The sequence below is a fragment of the Cucumis melo genome, chromosome 5 (genome assembly GCF_025177605.1).
Source record: "Cucumis melo cultivar AY chromosome 5, USDA_Cmelo_AY_1.0, whole genome shotgun sequence".
NCBI lineage: Eukaryota > Viridiplantae > Streptophyta > Magnoliopsida > Cucurbitales > Cucurbitaceae > Cucumis > Cucumis melo.
The window spans coordinates 29,104,137-29,124,881 of record NC_066861.1 but is presented as its reverse complement, the minus strand read 5'-3'; the positions used below and the strand labels follow the sequence as shown (position 1 = coordinate 29,124,881).

Genomic DNA, 20,745 nt, shown 5'->3' with positions numbered 1-20,745 from the left:
TATAATAAAATACATCTTTTGAAAAAGTTAAATTAAACGGTCGTTCCATACATAGCAGATCCAAAAGAATTTTACTAATGACCGAATAAATTAGAGAATGTTACAAAATATATGTATACCATTGGACTACTAACAATTTTGATATTACGAGAGTTTATACTATATATATATATATATTATGTAAAGAGCATACAGTCGAGAGCATTCAAACCTTCGAGTCTAACCTAATTTTGCCCTAGCATTCAACCAAACTTAAATTTGACCAATTGTAAATATATAAAGTACGAGAGAGGTAAAATGATTGAGGTGAAAGATTGGTGTAAAGTTTGAGAGAGAAAAAGTTGCCGACAAAAAGGAGGCAGGAAACTTTAAATTTTAGCATTATATAAATAATCAATCTAACATGGCTCACCTAACAAATCAATCTAGCCTTTAATTTTGATGTATTCTCACATTAACTCACACATTTTCTATTATATGTATAAGATAATAATAATAATAATAATAAGAGTAAATAATTGCACAAATATATAGCGGAAATTGTAATTACATTCTCAAAATTAAATTTTGTACGACTGCAATAGACTAAAATATATTATTGTTTATGTTTATATCATAAAATACGGTAAATATTGTAACAATCACGTATCGACAGTAAATATTTATTTTTTATTATTTTACGGACATTTTTAAATATAGTAAAATAAATTAAAATATTTACGATATATAGCAAAATGTTGGATTATATCATTGATAGACATCGATAGACTTCTATTGCTGTCTATCAATATGACTTATAGAGGCATATTAATGTTTGTTAACATCTATAATCGATAGAATATGAAATTTTGCTATATTTTGTATATATTCGGTTAAATTTGCTATTTTTTATGATTTTTCTTTTTAATGGGTATTTATAAATATTGTAACAATCATTTAGAATATATTCCTTTTCCCTCCCTTTTTTCTTTTTGAAATTGAAAGTTGTAATGAAAAAATTGGTACTCAAGCTCGTGAATAAAAATAGAACCTTTTTATTTTAGAAAAAGTTGAGACTTTTTATTCTTATTTATACAAAAATGACAAATTTGAGGTGAAAAAAGAAAAAAGAAAAAATTTGTTAGTTACGTAATTAGGTGTTAGTAATTATAAAATATACTAAAAGAAGGCCATAGTTAACCAAAAGTTAACAAAACCAAAATCTACCTTAATTATTATTAGCCTCCAATTCAGCTCGAACCACGAGGAACCAAAAATGGCGGAGATGAATTCTCAGGTCTGACCCAAATGGCGAAAGAATCTAAACACCAACCAAACATTCACTAATATACTGCCTTTAATTCTCTCTCTCTCTCTCTCTCTCTTTTTCTCTACCTGTCAGTTCTCTCTTTTTCCCTCTGCAGTGATATGCCCACTAATGGTAATTATTACCTCACAAACCACTAATCTACTTGCAGGTCTTCATTGTTGTTCCGCCTTCTTTCCCGCCGTAGATCATTCTCTACAACCCATTTTCTGCAAATTTCTCACCGACCCATGTACAGTTTTTCCCTCCTTATTCTGCCATTGATTCGTTTTTGCTGTTTCATTTGAGTTTTGTTAATGGAGACGAACAATAAGTTGCAGAAGAAGAAGAAATGGTTTATTCCTTTGGTGTTTTCTTTGGTTCTGACCACTTTGGTCGTTTTTGTTTCAATTTTTACTTCACCCCATTTCTCCTCTTCCCAATTCAACCGTACCCATTTGATGAAAAATCGGATTCCTCATTTTGTTGAATCGAAGCTCACGGTTTCAAAAACTTCATCTGACTCAGTTCCTCGTTTGGCTTACTTGATCTCGGGCTCCGCCGGGGATGGGAAGAGCTTGAAGAGAGCTCTTAAGGCTCTGTACCATCCGAGGAATCAGTACGTGGTGCATTTGGATTTGGAAGCTCCGGCAGCTGAGCGGCTGGAATTGGCTGATTTTGTGAACAATGAACCGATTTTTAGGAGTGTGGGTAATGTGAGGATGATATTGCGGGCGAATTTGGTTACTTATAGAGGGCCAACGATGGTTACTAATACACTTCACGCGGCGGCGATTCTGTTGAAGGACGGTGGAGATTGGGACTGGTTTATTAATCTCAGTGCTTCTGATTATCCTCTGGTCACTCAAGATGGTATTTGTCAACTGTTTAGTATAATTTCAAAACTCTGGGATTCAATTCTAGCACGTTGGTTCGTTTTATATGTTATTTTAGACTTCTTCTTTATTGTTTATATCTCGATCTTCTCTTGATATTCTAATTGTTGTTAGTTGTGGTAGCTGGAATTTGATCATTGTTTTCTTCTCTGAATGAGTTAGAATTTGGGTATTTGTCATGTTCTGTTTTTGGATTAGTTGCTTTCCAACCTTTTCTTTCTGGTTCCGTTCTTCATATTCTAAGTTTTTTAGCTGACTTGCCATTTTGATCAATCTACACTTGTATGGAGTATAGGATTTGAAGGTTATTGGGCAAATTGTTTCTTATCCAAACAAAGAAAAAAGGGCTCTTGAGGATGCTCTGTTATGGTTTTAACTTTTAATACGCATGAAATTCATCAGTCTGGATTTGTGTTTGAGTCGAGGTCTAGATACTGGTTCTGTGTAACCTTTTGTTTTGTTTATGATATTTGTAAAAGTTTATTTAATATTGATGGATGGTTTGAATTTATACGTCAAATATGGATTAACTTCAAGTTGACTTTGACTTGTAAACTCTAATCCATGCGTCATAGTATTTGCTTTTTCAATGTAGAAAATTATGCATTTGAATGAATTGGCCTAAACTGCACTTTTATTTCTTCAACATATTAACTGTCTGTTTCTCTTTTTGGTATCTGCCTTTCTCCTTTCTTGTTGTGTGAAAGTTTTATTGCAGTTGGTCTTCGTCTTTTCTATAAGTGGATCTGTAATTGATGTGTGAAATCTTCTTAGTTCCTTCATAGTTATTCCTATGTACACTTTAAACTTAAAGATTTAAGAACCCTTGAAGATAGTTCAAAGACGGAAAAGAAAAAGATCATTAAATACAAAGTTGGACATATTTGCTTCTCCTGTTTTCCTTCTTGTTTTCATCAGTTCGAACTTCGAACTTCGAAGAAGAATGGAGTTGGACTAGGCTCTTGAATTTCCTTTTTCCTTTTTTTTTTTCTTTTCCATTTCTTTTAGCAAATTGGACGGGTCCTACTTCTTGCATTATGTTCATGGCCCACCCTAACTATTCTTGGGAGGCTTTACCCACCCAAGATCTGAGAGACAACAAGGTATATGTTCTTGGATATCCCAAACTTTTGCCACTATGGTACTCCTTGGGGTCTTGATTGCCTATTTTGAGCCCCAATGAACAATGAAAAGCTGGTAAAGATCTACAATAAATGCCCAATTGGTTGTCACATTATTTCCAAATTTGCTTGCAATTGATGAGATTTGTCCAATGTTTGTTGGGTCTGATCGAGACTTTAATCTCGCTCCCTGCGCTTCTACTTCTGATTGGTATAGCTTGAAGAAAGAGAAGTTTACAATTGGTTTTCTGATGCAATTTTTTGTGTACTCTTCTTTTATACCACAGATCTGCTTCATACTCTGATACCCATTCCAAGAAATCTGAACTTCATTGAGCATACGAGTGACATTGGATGGAAGGAGTATGCACTCTTTCATTGACATAGATTTTACGTTTTTGTCGATCAAGTAGTTTGAGTTCTTAGTTGTTAACAAATTTTTTTCCCTTAAATAACTTTCCATGTTTGAAAAATAAGATTGTTGACAAATAACTTGTTTATTTTGTTTTCTAGTTTTTCAAAAAACAAAATTTTCAAGTACTACAATTTTTTAGTTTTTGGTTGGAAAGCAACCATACATCTTAAATATTGAGACTGGTAAGATAATTATTATCAAATGAACCTCAAGGTTTTGTTAATTTTTATATTGAGTTGCACAGAGTTGTAATGTCAAATCTTTTGATATTTCAGGTACCAGAGAGCCAAACCTGTTATAATTGATCCGGGTTTGTATAGCCTTCGTAAATCAGATGTCTATTGGGTTTCGGAAAAACGGAGCATCCCAACAGCATATAAATTGTTCACAGGTGAGTGACCCCATCCCTGTCTCCAAAACGTATAACATCTCTTCTTTCTCTCTTAAGTTTGTTGCTTTCTTGTTCTGTTTGGAAACTAATTCTGTTGAAAATGAACAAATATATAAACAATCAAATTAAAGAAGGCTTCAATCAATTATGCTGGTAAAACGGGTATTCTGCAGCTCTACCTCCTTTAAACTACAATAAAATTTGATGAAAGTATATTTAAGTCATTTTATTCTTTAGACTTTAGTGATCATATTCTCATTCCTTTTTAGAATAAATCCCATGTAAATGCGTCTTTTGTTCATTTACCACCTTGTAAACACACCTTTTATTCACATACGTAATCAACTGGTATGTAATATAAAAATGTTTGAACTTACCTGAAATAGGTAGGAATTTGATTTTTAAGCTGGACAGTAAAACGGCAAGCTTTTAGAAGAAAAGAAAAGGATAAATGATAAATAAACGAATCATCATTAGTTGACCTAATGATAAATAGAGAGACTTGACCTTTATAAAGGACGACTAAAAAGAAATGAGTTCTCAATCCATGAAGACCACTTATCTAAGATTTAATATCGTACGGATTTCCTCAACACTCAAATGGTGTAAGGTCAAACGGGTCATCTTGTGAGATTAGTCGAATATGTTTACCAACCCTGTGCATGTTTGAATTTTGTGGTGTTTTGTTTCTGGCATCGACTGACTGAGAGTCAAATTTTATTTAGGCTCTGCATGGATGATGCTCTCTCGCCCTTTTGTGGAATACTGTTTGTGGGGATGGGACAATCTCCCAAGAGTAGTCCTCATGTATTATGCGAACTTCCTCTCATCCCCTGAAGGCTATTTTCACACTGTCATTTGCAACGCCAATGAGTTTCGCAACACCACGGTCAACCACGACCTTCATTTCATCTCGTGGGACAATCCTCCGAAGCAACATCCCCACTTTCTCAACCTTAACGACTTCCAGCATATGGTGGATAGCAATGCACCCTTCGGGCGAAAGTTTGGTCACAGTGATCCAGTCCTTGACAAAATTGACTCTGACTTGCTGAGCTGCAATTCTGACGGATATTTTCCTGGCGACTGGTTCAATTTGTTTCAAAATAGCACTACTTCAAGTATACACGACATAACAAACACTACCAATTTAAGGCCAGGACCCGGTGCCGAAAGGCTTAAGCATCTGATTGATGGTTTGATAACAGCACCTGATTTTCACACTTCACATTGTGTGTAGCATAGGTAAGCTCTGAGATGAGTGCCGGGACGGGCGGGAGAGTGTACAGTTAACTGTTAACAAAGCTGCTGTAGGGAAGGAAAAGTCTCACTGCCTTTCTGGACAACATGCTTTGGCTTAGATTCTTATGTAGAGGTATAATAATTTTGTAGTTCAATAGCAGCAGCAGCAGCATAGCTGCTCCTCTTCTAATAAAACTATAAAAGTAGTTTTTATGATTAAACATATAGAGATGCCATAGTATTAGGCATTGATGAATGCAATGTTCTTTGCAATTGGCTGAGTGATTAGTTTTCTTTTGCATGTTAGATTCAAAGTAAGAAAGAGCTAGTTTAAACAGGTGGAAGCTTAAAAATCATTCTTGGGAAGGATACAAGTCCATGCATTGTAATTAGCACGAAATTGGCCCTATGTTTCAAACCATCCTGGAGGAAAGCAAAATTAAAAATTTTGGTATATTTATAAATATTTTCAACAGTTTTGTCATTTAAAACAAAATTTCTTTTAATTAGTAAGTAAATATTTTATAATTTTAAATAAAAATTATGATTATTATTTATAATAATGTTTTTAAATATAACAAAAATGAACTAAAATATTTATAAATGTGGTTATATTTTACCATCTATATATTTAAAATAATTTTCCTATTTACAGTAAATATCTTTCATTGCTCGTCTTTATATTCAATTCTATGTTGATGCTATGTGATGTTGGTGTTTTTTTTTTACAACAAAACTTAAAAACTCTTTCAATTCAAAAAATTGCCTATGCTAGGGGCTACCGACAAGAGCATTGCTCAATCTTGACACATGGCCACTCGTAAAAATTACACGTCCATCTACCTCCCTCGCCATGATTGGAAGAAAATTAGCCAAAGAACGAACAATTCCATTACAAATACCTAATGTAAAAAGACACTCGTATTTTAAATTAAATGCAACCAATATCGAATCTCATCCAAAATTACTCCACTTGAAGAATTATGCATTGGATTATTAATAATCACATTAGTTAATTTAGGTTTGATCTATTCTTAAAAACATATGGGATGTTTGGGTAAATGCGGAATAGCTATGAAATAAGAGCAATGGAGTCTAGAAAATTATAAATAATATACTTAATTATTTTGAATATAATTGTTATATTTGTAACTATCCCAATAATATATTAAGTGTTTTTTAGTGACTTCTTGGACCGTTCATACTGCCATGCCCGTAACCTCCTATACTAAAGTTGATATCTAATATACTTTTATTTACTTTTTTTTAGACTATTTCAAATACAACAATTAAATTTTGTTTTAAATAAGAAAAAAACGAAAAAATAAAAAAGAAAAAAAACCCTAAAACCCTACTGCTCTTCTCCTTCCCCCACTCACTGACTTTGTTCAGTTTGGACCCATTTTTTGGGCCTTGGAAGGGTTTATCGAACTGTTTTGCTTCTCAATCACCCTCATTCTCCCGCTCTCCAGCTTCTAAGCCTCTTCTTCTTCTTCTTCCCATTTCTTTTTGCGGCAGCTTCTGAGGTATACTTACAGTTTCGTCCCACATGATGTCCTCCAAGCAGAACCTCCACATTATTGAGTCGGCGCTTTTTGGTCCTTCCCCTCCCTCACCTGCGCAGAGGGTCGAGCTCTTACATGCCATTCACAACTCTTTACCTGCTTTTCGGTCGCTGCTTCAGTTTCCTGTACGTATGACTTTGTTTTTATATATTTCCTGAGCTGGGTCTGTGGCATTTTTGCGATTTAGTAGCTGGGCTCTGTCTGTTGGTGTCCTGATTTTGTTGAATTTTGGGTTGTAGCCTCCGAAAGCTTCAGACCGTGCACAAGTTCAATCTAAAGAAGTCAGGCGACCGGATTCTTCAACAATAACTCTCGACGATCAGGATGTTGAAATTGTAAATTCTTCCTCCATTTGTTTTTTCCTGGCTTGTCAATTAGATTACGAGTCTACCACGTAGGTTGTCATGGTATTTAGTTTTGGTTGCTTATTTTTTTACTCCACCACAGTAGAAAAATACTAGTTTAAGTAGTTAACCTTCTTCAACTCCTTCTTCTTCTTCGGTTTGGTGGGAGACATGTTGCAATTGTATCAATGAAATTTCATTATCTGTAAACTAGCGGTGACTTGGTTCAATTCACCGAACATTTGCTGAGGATCTCATGTTGAAAAGATACACAAATCTCACAATTTTTTGTTTGGAAACAAATGAGTTTGAGATGCAAAAGACCTTACAATTTTAAAAAGAAAACACTACTCCTAGTATAGCTGATTGACTTTGAGATGGAACCCACGTTTATCTAATATGATATAACTTATAAGAGCCTATGAAGTCCTAGTAAGTATTCAGACAAAAAAAAAAGAAGGATTCTACTCAAGAATGGTGAACTAGAGAAGGTACTATCTTTGAGGGAGCATGCTGAGGATCTCACTTTGAAAAGATGGAGACATCTCATAATCTTTAAAAGATACTTGGACTATACATTCCACTACCGATTGATTTTGAGATGGACCCACGTTTATCAAATAATTATGCTGACTCTCTCAAGCTAATCATGAATGTAAAAGAAATGAAGGTTTCAAAACTCAACTAGACGATGCATTTAATTAAATTGCTCCAAGACCTTGTCTTACTACAGTGTGATGTTAGGTTTCCCTTTGAGGTTAGTTAGGTAAGAATCAAGAAGAAGCTTCCGACCCCCTTTCTAAGACTTCTTGGATATGTCTTGACACTGTGGTTATTATTGCTATACTCTTGATAAGAGCTAAGGAATCTTCATAAAGGAAAATTTTCCAGGGTCAAGTTGATTCAGAGTTAAACCTTGACTTCTTGGAAGTTAGTTGTGCCCAAATACAAGTTCTAGCCCTTTCTATCGGGTCTGATTCACAAAAGTACGATTTGTTTTTAGGCAATTGGGTGCTTTTGAGTTATGGTTATTGGAAGTCGTTATTGGGCTATTTGAACGTTCTTTTTAGCGCGAGTTCAAGGATCTTTTGTGATCTCCATAATATTAGAACTTGCTGTTGCAACTTGCAGAATACTGGATATAGTTCCAAGTTTAGGAGGAACCGATATATTTTTTGGTTTCATTTTATTCTATTTAGTTGTGACTTTATTATCTTGACTAGCTTTAACTTGTGAAGGAGAGATTCAATGTTATAGTATTTTTAGTATTATGAAATTTTATTTATATTCATCCTTCTCCCTTCATCATACAATACTTATGATCCTCTGCCACCTAGCCTTAGGCTCCTCAAAGAAATGCACAAAACTATTTAGTAAACAAGGTCTTGTTTTGCAATCTTAGGTTGCTAGCAGCCTAGCAGCGAAACCTTGACTTCACGGTTTGGGAAAGCACTCTCAGCGGACTAAGCGTGATCTACTCCTTCTTATAAAAGTTCCTCACTAATTTTTATTTTCAATAGACTTTTGCTCACTGACTCAAGGATCCTAGAGATGAGGGGTGTGCATTGGTCAGTCAACGTCGGGTTTGAGCTTTAAGTTGATGCCAAAAATTGATAGCTCGATGGTGTTTGGTTTTGGAAGGGTTAGCAGCACGAACTAGCTGACCATTGGTTAGTTTTAGTTGGTTTATGGGAAAGGAGAGGAAGAAGGAAGAAGGAAGAGAAAAAAGGAAGTTCTTGTGTCGTTCGGAAGTGAGAGAGAAAGGACGGAAGAAATAATAAAGAAAAGGGTGAGGAGAAAATACAAAGAGGGAGGAAGAGTGAAATGAAGAAGAAAATGAGGGGAGGAAAAAATAGTGGAAGAAATAAGAAGAGAAACTCACCTAGGTTGGCGGTGGTCATTGGGAGGAAGGTAGAAAAGAGAGATTAGAGAAAAGGGGGAAGAAGAAGTAGGAGAGGAAAGAAAGGAGGGGAAAGAATAGAGAGAAGGGAAATGAGAATTCATAGGGAGAGGGGATAGTGGGAAAAGAAAATAAAATTATTAATTTAAAAGCCGTTAAAGGAAGTTCTAAAACGAATCATCATTACTTTTTTTAGTAGAATTACGTTGGGAAAGGAAGACAGAACTGATGGTCTTGGTGATCTTCCCAAGGTCTGTAGCTTCTACTCTGTTGCAACACAACGATAGTAACATGCACTGATTTTTTATTAGTTATTACTATTTTTTAAAAATTAGGGTTTAGTGTTCTAATTGGCAATGAAGCAGTTGAAGACTAATGGGCCAAAAAGAAGAAAGGGTGGGTTTTGAAATTAAATATGGAGAAAGCTTTTGACCAAGTTGATTGGAGTTTTTTTGGAGAGAATTCTCACACTTATGGGCTTTTGTAAAAAATCGGTTGAATGGATTAATGCCTGTGTTAGAAACCCAAAGTATTTTAGTGTTCATCAATGTTAGACCAAGAGGCGCATCAATGGTTCGTGTGGAATTCGGCAAGGTGATCCACTATCACCTTTGTTTCTCATCATTAGTGAAGTCTTTGGAGCTTTGGTATCTTGAATTCGTAAAAATGGATTGTTTTAAGGATCCTTGGTAGGAAAGACAGGGTACACTTGTCCATTTTGCAATTTGAGGATGATACACTTCTTTTATGCAAATATGATGAGGTCATGCTAGACTCGTTAATCCAACCAATTGGATTTTATGAATGGTGTTGGGTCAACAATTTAACTGGGAAAAATCAGCTTAACATGGACTGAATGTCGATAAAGCTACTCTGAATTCCACAACAAACAGATTGATGTGTAAAGCTGGTAAACTACCCTTCATTTGCTTGGGTTTACCTCTTGGAGGATGCCGAAAATGATACTCATTTTGGAAGCAAATTATTGACAAAGTGCACTTGAAGCTTTAAGTGCACTTGAAGCTTTATAGATGGTAAGGATACAATTTGTCCACATGAGGTATGCTAACTCTTTGTAATTTGGTCTTGGCTAACCTACCTACCTATTATATAGCTATCTGTCTAATGCCTAGTTCGGTCATAACAGAAATTGAAAGAATCATGTGCAGATTCTTGTGGGAAGGTCACAAAAGTAGTAAGGTAAATCGTTTAGTGAAATGGGAAATTGCCTCAAAAGATACACATAATGGTGGCATTGGCGTTGGCAACATAAAAAACAAAAACACTGCTTTTCTGTTTAAATGGAATTGAATATTCATCAAGGAGCACGATACACCTTGGAGTAGTTAAAAATATACATGGGACAGACCCTCATCATTGGCACAGTTCTGGAAAGCATGGGCTGAATTTGAGAAGCCGTTGGATCAGAATCTCAAAACTTTGGAAAGTTCTTTGCTCATTTTAAACTTGGAGATGGTAGGAACATCTACTTTTGGTCTGATTCACGGTGCTTGAAATTATCTTTTAAAGAGGGTTATCCAAGACTATTCGAGTGGCCTGATCTTCTAATGGTAGTATTAGTGACCATTGGGACTTTAGTATGGGTTCTTGGATCTTAATTTTCCGAAGATAGCTTAAAGAGGAGATCTTAGAATCCAACTTCCGTCTCAAGTGGAAAACAGAAGAGTTAATTTCATTTCAAATTTTCAGGTACGGTCCTTGGAGCATCGAGAAGGTTTATTTCGGTTAAATCTTTGTCCAAATTCTTGAGTTCTTCCACCTAGTTAGACCAAGTGTTTTACCAAGGACTTTGGAAATCTTTTTATCGATTACAGTTGGGCCTAAAAGAAACCGACCTGTTATCCTTCCACCAAGAGAAGTAGGAGGTAACTCTGCTTTGTGAGACCAACCGCAGGTGGTGTCCACCATCTCTAAAGGCAGTGGACCCTTTAGGCCTTCACCCAAACTCAACTTCCTACTTGGAATCGGTGGTCCAACATAATTCCCTAAAAATATAATCCAAACCCAAAATATCTCTACACGATAGGCTGAGCCCGTTTCCAGGTCTAGCCACTTTAATGCTTTCATTTGAGTTTGAGCTCGACATCAAAGCCTATGGAAATCCAAAGACTCCTAAAGAATTAATGTGTATTTGGATTATATTTTTTTGAACTCTAAATTGTTTGGCCACTTTTTGATACAAGTTTCGGGACCAATGCCTCTCCACTTCTATGTGCCCTTTTTGTCAAGCTAATGGAGAAGACTTACAACACCTACTCTTTGAATGTTTCTATACAAGAAAATGTTGGTGAAGGTTGTTTTCATTCTTCAACTTATTTTGGGCTTTCGGAAAGTCAATTAGAGATATTTTTTCTCAAATTCTGATTGGTCCTCTACTCTCTCCTAAAGCTCAGACACTTTGGTCTAATGCAGTTTAAGCTTTAATTTCTAAAATATGGTTTGAATAAATTCAAAGTTTTTCACTAGAAGGCCTTGGATTGGACGTATTGTCTTGGTTCTACCGGTTTACTAGCTTCTTCGTGGAGCCTTTAATCTTTATTTTTTGCTGATTACTCTATTCCAGATATTTGTCTTAATTGGAGTGTTTTTGTTTTTCTATGTAATCATGGTCTTCACTAGTTTTATCAAGCAGATTTGTTTTGTATTGGGATGTGATGGGGTTCTAAGGATCTGTTGACCTAGTAGAGATATCTAGGTGCATCTCTTGATCCTTAGATTCTATTTTTCATTGTATTTTGAGCTCATTACTCTCTTTTCATTAAATCAATGAAAAGTTCTGTTTTTGTTTCAAAAATATATTTGATTGATTGGCGGTTTGAGTCTTTTCTGGGATCACCAATCGTCAAGTCGGCTTTGCATACTATAAAACCAGCTCTAACCAAAAGATCGCATATTAAATTGGCTGATCAGAGTTAGTTTCAGTTGATTGGCCTAGATTTTTTTGTCTCTATTGGAAAAATGTTGTAGATGGAGCTCTAGTAAAGATTGCTTGGATCAGGGCTCGAAGATTCATCTCACTATCCAATAAGACAGTTCTGATGGATCACATTTCTTTTTGAAAAGGAAATGGGGCATTTCATTGATATAATGAAAAGAGAATGGACCAAATACATCGAAACAAATTGGAACAAAAACAAACCCAAAAGCGACAACACCCAAAAAAAAAAAAAAAAAAGAAATGAAACAAGGAGAGAAGAAATAAACCAGAACCAACCCACACAAAGCAATACAAAACCACAGTACAAAACAATTTCAAGAAATTAAACAAAAATGAATTTCAGAGGAGGTAACTTTAGCTGCTGCAAACCGTGCAAATGCTGAATTCCCCGAACTAGAACATTTAACACCCATAAATCAACTTTTACCTATACTTATCCTTAGACTTGACATGGACTCAAAGAAAGACAAACTCTTTTGATTATGAAAAGTTCTACTATCCAATAAGAGATGAAAACTTCATAGTCTATGAATTGTAGATGAGATAAATGACGACCTTCTCCTCCCTCTTAGAACCCTCCCAATGCTCCTTCTTTCACCCAAAACGTTCACCACTGAAATGTAAAGTGTCTAATTTTATGTTTTGCATTATTTGTCCATGCTATATGAATGTTAAGCAAGATAAGTTTTTCCTATTTTCATTATAGCACGCATGAATTTTACATTATTGGCATTATCTAATTTCACTTTCACTTTTGGTCTAGACTTTAAAATTGAGCGATGACCTTCATCTGAATGAAATAGACTGTGTGAACCTACTTGTTGCTGCACATCAAGAGGTATAACTCACTCTCTTGTTCATTAACTTGTTATCATATCTCATGTCAGCTTTACTGTCTCCCTTCCGATTACTTATTTTTCTTGTTCTTCATAGTGGGATTTAGCGGAACGAGATCCTTCAGAGATTTTCCGTCTTGCGGCAGGGCTTTGGTATACAGAGAGAAGAGATCTAATAATGTCACTCCATACTCTACTAAGGGTATCTATGTTATCAGCATTTTTACTCTAATTTTGGGTCATGCAATTGTGTTTTTTTTCCTTACTATAGATTATATTCTTTCATTTTCAGGCAGTTGTCTTGGATCCGGGATATGAAGCTGGCCTTATATCTGACATCCAAAGACACCTAGAAGATCTTGTTAATAATGGACTAAGACAGCGGTTGATAGCTTTGATAAAGGTTGGCTCTTCATAGGCTCTCTTGTAGGCTATGTCATATGCTTTAACCTTCCGCTGAAGCTTGGAATCATGTTACTACTTACTATTATTATCATGCGATATCATCCAAAGACGCATAGAAGCTTGGAATCAGCTTTAGCCCTTGGTAGCCCCAATATTAACAATATGATGTTGAAACAGCTGTTTTGTTTTTAACTTGCCGGAATATGCCAATATTTATCATCTGTTCCTTAATTAAAAATTTCCAGAATATGATTTGAGTTGTTCAGTTTACAGTGTAATATGCTCATTTGGCCTTTAGCCCTTGGTCCCTTGGTGAACTCAACACAAAGGGTGTGATTAAAAAATGGAATTTAATTTGTGCTCCTCATGTTGAAGTAACCCAGAGGACACTGTTAATCTAGTCTGTTTCTGCCCAGCAGTGGCTTTTCTGGAGTCCAAGCTTTTCAAGGCCTTCAATCTTAGTTGAACTTGCCAACTTAGATGGTAATAGGGTGGTTCTGGCAATAGAAGAGCAAAGACAATACTCATGGAAAGGCTTAATTTTTTAATTTGTAATTTTGGTAAGGAACAATTTTCTTGATGTATGAAATTATGAAAAGAGGGGAGTAAGGCCCAAATACTATGGAGTTACAAGAAACTTCTCCAATTGTGCAAAAATGTAGATTAGCTATAAAGATGGAGTGTATGGGAACCATGGGAGGGTTTAGTTGATCCATGATTTTGTCAGTCTTCTGTAAAATGTTTGGTTGGAACACAATTGAATAATTTATTTGGAAAGATATTGTTTTGTTTCCAAATCCAACGACTTTTGTGATCATGTATAAATATTTTTCCATGACTATTTTCATTAAAAGGTTCCATCTTTCTTATTTCAGGAACTTAATCGAGAAGAACCAGCTGGTTTGGGTGGACCTAGCTGTGAGCGCTACCTTCTTGATTCCAAAGGTGCTCTTGTTGAGCGTCGGGGTGTGGTCAGTCGGGAAAGACTAATACTCGGACATTGTCTTGTCCTTTCTATTCTTGTTGTTCGAATAGGTAAACCGTGGCCTTTCTTGAATTGTTTGATGTAGTTGGTAGTATGTTGAAGGTTAACTAGGAGTGTTGCTAAGACTCACTGCTTGCCTCATGTTGTGCTTGCTAGTAACGTTTGATTGTTCTAGATGGACGTCTTTCTTCATAGACATAGTCACTGTGTTAGGGTACCTGCTTCATGATTGATGAAGAGCTTTGGGTAACGTGATTTGATAATGCAGTCTGTATTTTTTGTGAATGGAACTTAGTTAAAATGTGTGAAATGATAATATCTCATCTCTTTAATCTTTTTTATCCGTAGCAGATAGAGACACCAATTACCATGTTAAAGGTTGATTGTGTGTAGATCCTATAATTGTTGAACTAAAAGAAACTTTTTTGATTCTAAGAAACACAGATTAATTAATGCATACTATATGGATAAGTAATATGTCAAGAAACTCTACTTAATAAAGAAGATAGCTCAGTTAAAAATCTACAAGAAAGCATTTGGCCTTTTCAGACAATTAAGCATATGGCAATTTTGTGATTTCCCTTTTATCAGGTCCAAAGGACGCAAGGGATCTCTTTTCTGTTTTAAAAGACTGCGCTGCTGAGCTTAATGAGACCAAAGCTCCCATAAAGCTTCAGGCACGTTAATAATTCTTCTTTCATTTTTTAGGTACCCTTCAAATTTTTATTAACTTAGAATTGGAAGAAAAGACCCACTAGATACATTTTCTTCTTTTGTTTTTCGTTACTTTGCTTTCAATTCTCATAGTGGATGTATCTTTTTTTTTTTTTTTTGCAGATTGTATTTAGTCTCCTTTTCTCTATCATTATTGCCTTCGTGTCAGATGCTTTGAGTGCAGTTCCAAATAAAGCATCCATATTGTCCAGTGATGCTTCTTTTAGAAATGAATTTCAGGATAACGTGAGTTTATTAAGACAGCACCATTACTTCCCTGTTTGATACATACATGCATTTTTGTTAACATTTTGAGTGCGCTTGTAATCTTTGTTTAGGTGATGGCTTCGGGAAATGATCCAACAGTGGAAGGGTTTGTTGATGCTGTAAGGTTTGCTTGGACCGTTCATTTGCTGCTAATACATGACATGGTTGATGCAAGAGAGGCCATTCCCAATGCTTCGCCAAAAGATTTGGATTACCTACAATCGTGCTTGGAAGTTATTTTTTCCCATAATGCCTTCCAGTTTTTACTTCAAGAAGTTATTCAGACTGCAGCTTACCAGGTTAGTATTTTTTATTTTAAAATTATTTTGTAAGAATACAGTTCTTATTGTTCCCATACAAATGAATAACTCTAGTCCCTAGATGTAAAGGTAGAGAGAAGCTAATAAAGTTAATGGCCTAACGGTAACTGAGAAGAAAAGGAATAAAAGTAAAAATTTGATTCTCTCAATGGTTGACAAAGAGGTAGGATTTGTGCTGTAAAAGGGGTTCTCTCTCCATTCCCTTTCTTGATTGCATTGGATTTATTTTATTTTTAAATAAAAAAATAAAAACAACCAATTTCATTGAGGAAAAAATGAGAAAAATACAAGCATGGGCTTACGAAAAAAATCAAGCCCACAAAAGAGGGGACCCCAACTATGCAAAAGAATGCCTATGGAGTAGTTACAAAAGGTTTTAACAATTGAAGCCATAAAGAAACGTGATAAAATATCCTATTGGCTAGGGTCCCTGGGTCCTTATACCTACCCCTAAATGTCCTATTGGCTATTATTCCGTTCACCACACAAAGGGACCATGTCTCACTAAACAAGCATGGGCTTATGTTTCTTTAATACAACATAAACAACCACAAGGGACCATGTCTCACTATGGTCCCTATACCTACCCCTAAATGTTCTATTGGCTATTATTCCGTCCACCACACAAAGACCATAAAATATCAAACGCCCCGGCAAGCAATAAAAACCGACACTTCTCCCCTGAAGTGGGAACTCCTCGATCAAAGTCCTAGTACCCCTTTGGCGAGCTACCAAGAAACCAAACGTTTGGAAAAACAGCTCCCAAATTGAACTTGCTGCCAAGAAACTAAATGTTTGGAAAAACAGCTCCCAAATAGAACTAGTATACTCACACTGCCAAAGGATATGATTGAAGTTTTCCTCTGCCTTTCGATAAACACGACCGATATCAACATATTTTTGTAGCACAATGCTGCTCAAGAAAAGACAAAACGACCAACCCCAGCTGAAGGACTAAGTGTCCTTTAGAAATGCACAACAGAATCATAATGAGCAACTCTAACTTCCATAGCAAACACGTACTAAATAAGTAAAGATATCAGCAGAATAAGACAACAAGAGAAACAACCTATAAGGATAGTATTTTGTAGGATCAACATTTTCGTAGAACATTCCTTTTTCAGAAACGACCAATTCAATGGAATTTCTGATAACATTTGAAGGCGTAAAAACAAATATTGCTAATCTCATAATGTTACTTACATTTTGTTTATGATGTTTGTGCAGCTTTCGTGCATTCATTCTTAACAATTTATGTTTGCCTATGGAAAAGAAAGTCATTAGGTGCTAATACTTGTTACGTATATTTATTTTAAGGTGTCAATGTCTTTTGATAGCACCATCTCTTGTTATATTGTTTTGGCTGCTAATATTATCTATTTTGTTATGTTGGCAGAATGACGACGAGGACATGATCTATATGTACAATGCTTATCTGCACAAGCTGGTTACTTGTTTTTTGTCTCATCCTTTGGCCAGGGACAAGGTCAGTTAGGAGATTTCCTCCAAGAGTTTCACAGTTTTCTAGTTTGTTTTTGGCACTGCTGCATTCCTTTGTTAAATTAGCTTTTGATTATTTTCATTAAAGATATATAGGTTAGGATTAAAAGAATTTATTGTCTAGCAAGTGAATGAGTCTGTGTTTAATGCTTGCTTTACTTGGTTGTAGTTTGACTTAATTGACAGTACTGATTAATATTTTTGAGCGTGTGAATTAGCAATTGAGCCACAAATTTAAAATTTTAGAGACGTGTAGATTAGAGCATGCTTTTTCTTTAACCATTGTACTGGATGTCTTCTCAGATTCTCATGTGAAGTTAAATAAAGGAAATGATTACTTTTTCCACAATGTCATGGTACAAGAGGATTGGTAACACAACCAACCATGACAAACTACCTATACAGAAACAAAATAGAATCTTATATGCATAATTCTGCATTATTACATTGAATAAAGAAGATAAATATCCTTATCTCATAAGAGAGCGTAGAACCACGCATAAAATTTAATTTCTATAAACTTCAATGAGGAATGTTTCCTCCCTTGGATGTAGTTATTGGAAAAAGGCTCTTGTTGTTTTGAGGAGATGCCTTGTTATGCGACCCTGTTTTGAGGCTGTGTATCAATGAGTTGATGAAGGATTCCTACATAAGAGCAGGAGAGAAATAACTCCATAGGGACTGTAAGGGGGCACTATTAAATTGAGTTCAAATTTCAATATGGAAGTTATGAAAATGAGAAAGCAACTTACAACAATTTTTCATTAAACATAACCAAGTTACATGAAAATAATCATGGATAGGGGTAACAAAATACTAGAATGCACTCTTGGGCTCAATGAGTCGATAACTCCAAACATCATAATGAACTAACTAAAATATGGAGCACTACCTTGTTGATTGATTCATGGATACAAACTTAGGGGGTGAAATTTACATACTGGCGCATGATCTCACCATCTAAAGAAGACAAATGGGGAAATTGGGGACGGGGCTCCTCAACACCGTGATATACGAATGCCCCAAACAAAAGCGTTATGCAAAGGAAGATGACATGGTGGAGCTTGCCATGATTATAGTAGTTATTTTTGGTTCAAAGATGTAGACTTCTAGATTCACACCCTCCACTATCAATACTCATTTGTACGTAAGATCTTGAAATAAGTAATAACTAGGAAAGAATAACATAACTAGTTAAGATCTTTAAATTATTGCACCCGAGCAAGGTATAACCAAACCATGTAACCAATAGAAAAAGGCACAGCAACGAGAACCCATGTAAGATGGAGGGGATTATGGTGACACATGTGTTCACATGTGTCATTGCATGGAAAAAGCAGTAGAAGTGTGTGGTGTCTCATGAGACTCACACACTGATTTGATGCTAAACCTGATTTTAGGGTTAGGTCGATTGGCGGTTATGCTCCCTTTTTGGATTGGGGAGTGACAAGAAAATTAATTTTTTTGTTTTATCAAAATTGCACTAGCAGTGGTGGCTGATGTGAGCAGCAAAGACATTGATTAGCCTCAATGGCAACAAGTTTAGGCTTGTGAAGCACAAATTCACAAAATCCAAGGTGGGAACTAAAAGAGTCTAGACCCCAAACCTAATGGTTGATAAACCTTCCCTAGAAAAAGACCTAGTGATTTGATAGCATGTAAATACTAAGTTTGAGGGAATGATTCAAATATTCCATTAACTGAGAGTTGTATATAGAGATGAGGACAAGTGATGTAGTAGGATTTGAGTAAATTAAGGATTTTCTTGGTCAAGTCCATTAACTGAAGAGTTTTATACTTTTCTTTCTTGGTGTAAATTCACTTCTTTCTTTTGTGATTAGGACCTTACATCTCTCATTTCACAATGAGACAGTATTATGTAATTCCTCATGGCATCTTTTGCTCTTTTGTAATTTTATACTATCATATCAATGAAATTATAAATACACGTTTCTCATTAAAAAAAATTAACAAGGTTAACCTAAGTAAAGAAATGTAAAAAGATAATAAAGAGCAATAAGTCTATAATATTTATATACAATTATACAACTTACAAGTTACAACTATACTAATACAAGGACTAGAACATTATAAATAATTGGAATTTTCTGTAAAAAAATTGTGTTAACTACTCATGCCAAAGATGTGTTCTGCTCATGCTTATGTGTCTGTATATGCATTTCAATAGATACAGGTTTAATCTTATCATCTTTCATAGGAAAAGTTTAATTTAAGGTAATTGGTTTTCTATGGTGTGAAGGTGAAAGAGTCAAAAGACAGAGCCATGCACACGCTTAGTCAGTTTCGTGCTTCTGGGTCACAAGATTTCATGCAAGATGGTGATTCAAGTTTCCATCAAGCTAGCGGAACTGTTCCTTCACCTTTTGTCTCCCTTTTGGAGTTTGTTAGTGAAATTTACCGGGTAAACATTGATTGAAATATTTAAAAGTGCTGAGATGTTGATATCTAGATACTTTCTGGTCAAATGGGCACAATTTGGTGGTTTGGTATAAAAATATTTCATGCTATTACCGATCAAGGCAAAATAACTTACTATAGTAAGAAATTTAGAATGCTAATCAAAGGTTCTAGAAAAGGTAGCTAAAGTAATACCTCACACGTGCTGATATTAATAGGTTTGAAGTTTGATTATTGAACTTGAATTTTTTGCAATTTGTTCAGCAAGAGCCAGAACTGTTGTCAAGCAATGATGTCTTGTGGACATTTGCAAATTTTGCTGGGGAAGATCATACAAATTTTCAAACGTTGGTGGCATTCTTGAATATGCTGAGTACCTTAGTATGTAACTATGCTCTTTTAGGACTTGTGATTACCCAGATTATCATTTTTTTTTTCCATGAGAATTTACCCTCCTATAATTATTATCCTACATGCATTTCAGGCTTCTAACGAGGAAGGTGCTTCAAGGGTTTTTGAGTTACTTCAGGGAAAGGCTTTCCGGTCTGTTGGATGGACCACCTTATTTGATTGCCTATCAATTTATGATGAAAAATTTCGACAGTCCCTGCAAACCGCTGGGGCCCTGTTACCAGAGTTTCAGGAAGGGGATGCAAAAGCACTTGTTGCATATCTGAATGTTCTTCAAAAGGTAATGGTGTCACATACTCTATGGGTTCTAAACTTTTATGGCCTTTCCTTCCACACTTTTCTGAGATTGTTTTCGAGTTGGAGTTTTAAAACCACGACTTTAGTTTTTGTGGAGTTTTGTTTCCATTCTACTTGCTAGACTAACTTAAATGTCATCAGTATGGTTATCTAGCTAGTAAGATGCAAATGGTTATCGAGCAAAAGACTCAATCAAGAAGACAAGTAATTCAAATAGGATATACTATAGATTTCATTATTTCTTTACTGATCATTTTGATTGTTTGGTTTCTGATGAGCTTTAGGTTGTGGAGAATGGAAATCCTGTTGAAAGAAAAAACTGGTTTCCTGATATTGAACCGTTGTTCAAACTTCTTAGCTATGAGAATGTTCCTCCTTATCTAAAGGTTTGTTGTGCTTTTCTTTGTTAAATTTTGAGTAAAAGTATGTTGCACAGGATTCTTCACATTTTGTCTCTTTGGGGACATCCGATAA

At 35.3% G+C, this 20,745-nt stretch overlaps 2 protein-coding genes across 3 annotated transcripts in view; both read left to right on the top strand.

Moving 5' to 3' along the window:
• Positions 1–989: 989 nt before the first annotated feature.
• Positions 990–5,651, top strand: LOC103497300 (beta-glucuronosyltransferase GlcAT14B-like). Its single transcript, XM_051085378.1, has 7 exons — positions 990–1,001; positions 1,222–1,276; positions 1,458–1,538; positions 1,814–2,158; positions 3,590–3,665; positions 3,993–4,108; positions 4,834–5,651. Exons 1-7 carry the CDS (start codon positions 990–992, stop codon positions 5,346–5,348), a joined length of 1,200 nt encoding a protein of 399 aa, XP_050941335.1. The 3' UTR covers positions 5,349–5,651.
• A 1,041-nt stretch (positions 5,652–6,692) lies between these two features.
• Positions 6,693–20,745, top strand: part of LOC103497263 (nuclear pore complex protein NUP205) — a 29,591-nt gene continuing 15,538 nt past the window's right edge. Inside the window, exons 1-14 of one of the 2 annotated variants that reach the window (XM_051084834.1) lie at positions 6,693–7,040; positions 7,155–7,250; positions 12,882–12,956; positions 13,052–13,156; positions 13,247–13,357; positions 14,235–14,394; positions 14,936–15,021; positions 15,182–15,304; positions 15,397–15,624; positions 17,042–17,131; positions 19,406–19,567; positions 19,828–19,944; positions 20,048–20,254; positions 20,556–20,657. In XM_051084834.1, coding sequence (XP_050940791.1) covers positions 6,900–7,040; positions 7,155–7,250; positions 12,882–12,956; positions 13,052–13,156; positions 13,247–13,357; positions 14,235–14,394; positions 14,936–15,021; positions 15,182–15,304; positions 15,397–15,624; positions 17,042–17,131; positions 19,406–19,567; positions 19,828–19,944; positions 20,048–20,254; positions 20,556–20,657 — 1,803 coding nt within the window. In that variant the 5' untranslated portion in view covers positions 6,693–6,899. The remainder of the gene's footprint in view (positions 7,041–7,154; positions 7,251–12,881; positions 12,957–13,051; positions 13,157–13,246; positions 13,358–14,234; positions 14,395–14,935; positions 15,022–15,181; positions 15,305–15,396; positions 15,625–17,041; positions 17,132–19,405; positions 19,568–19,827; positions 19,945–20,047; positions 20,255–20,555; positions 20,658–20,745) is intronic. The other variant, XM_008459394.3, reaches the window with a different exon arrangement.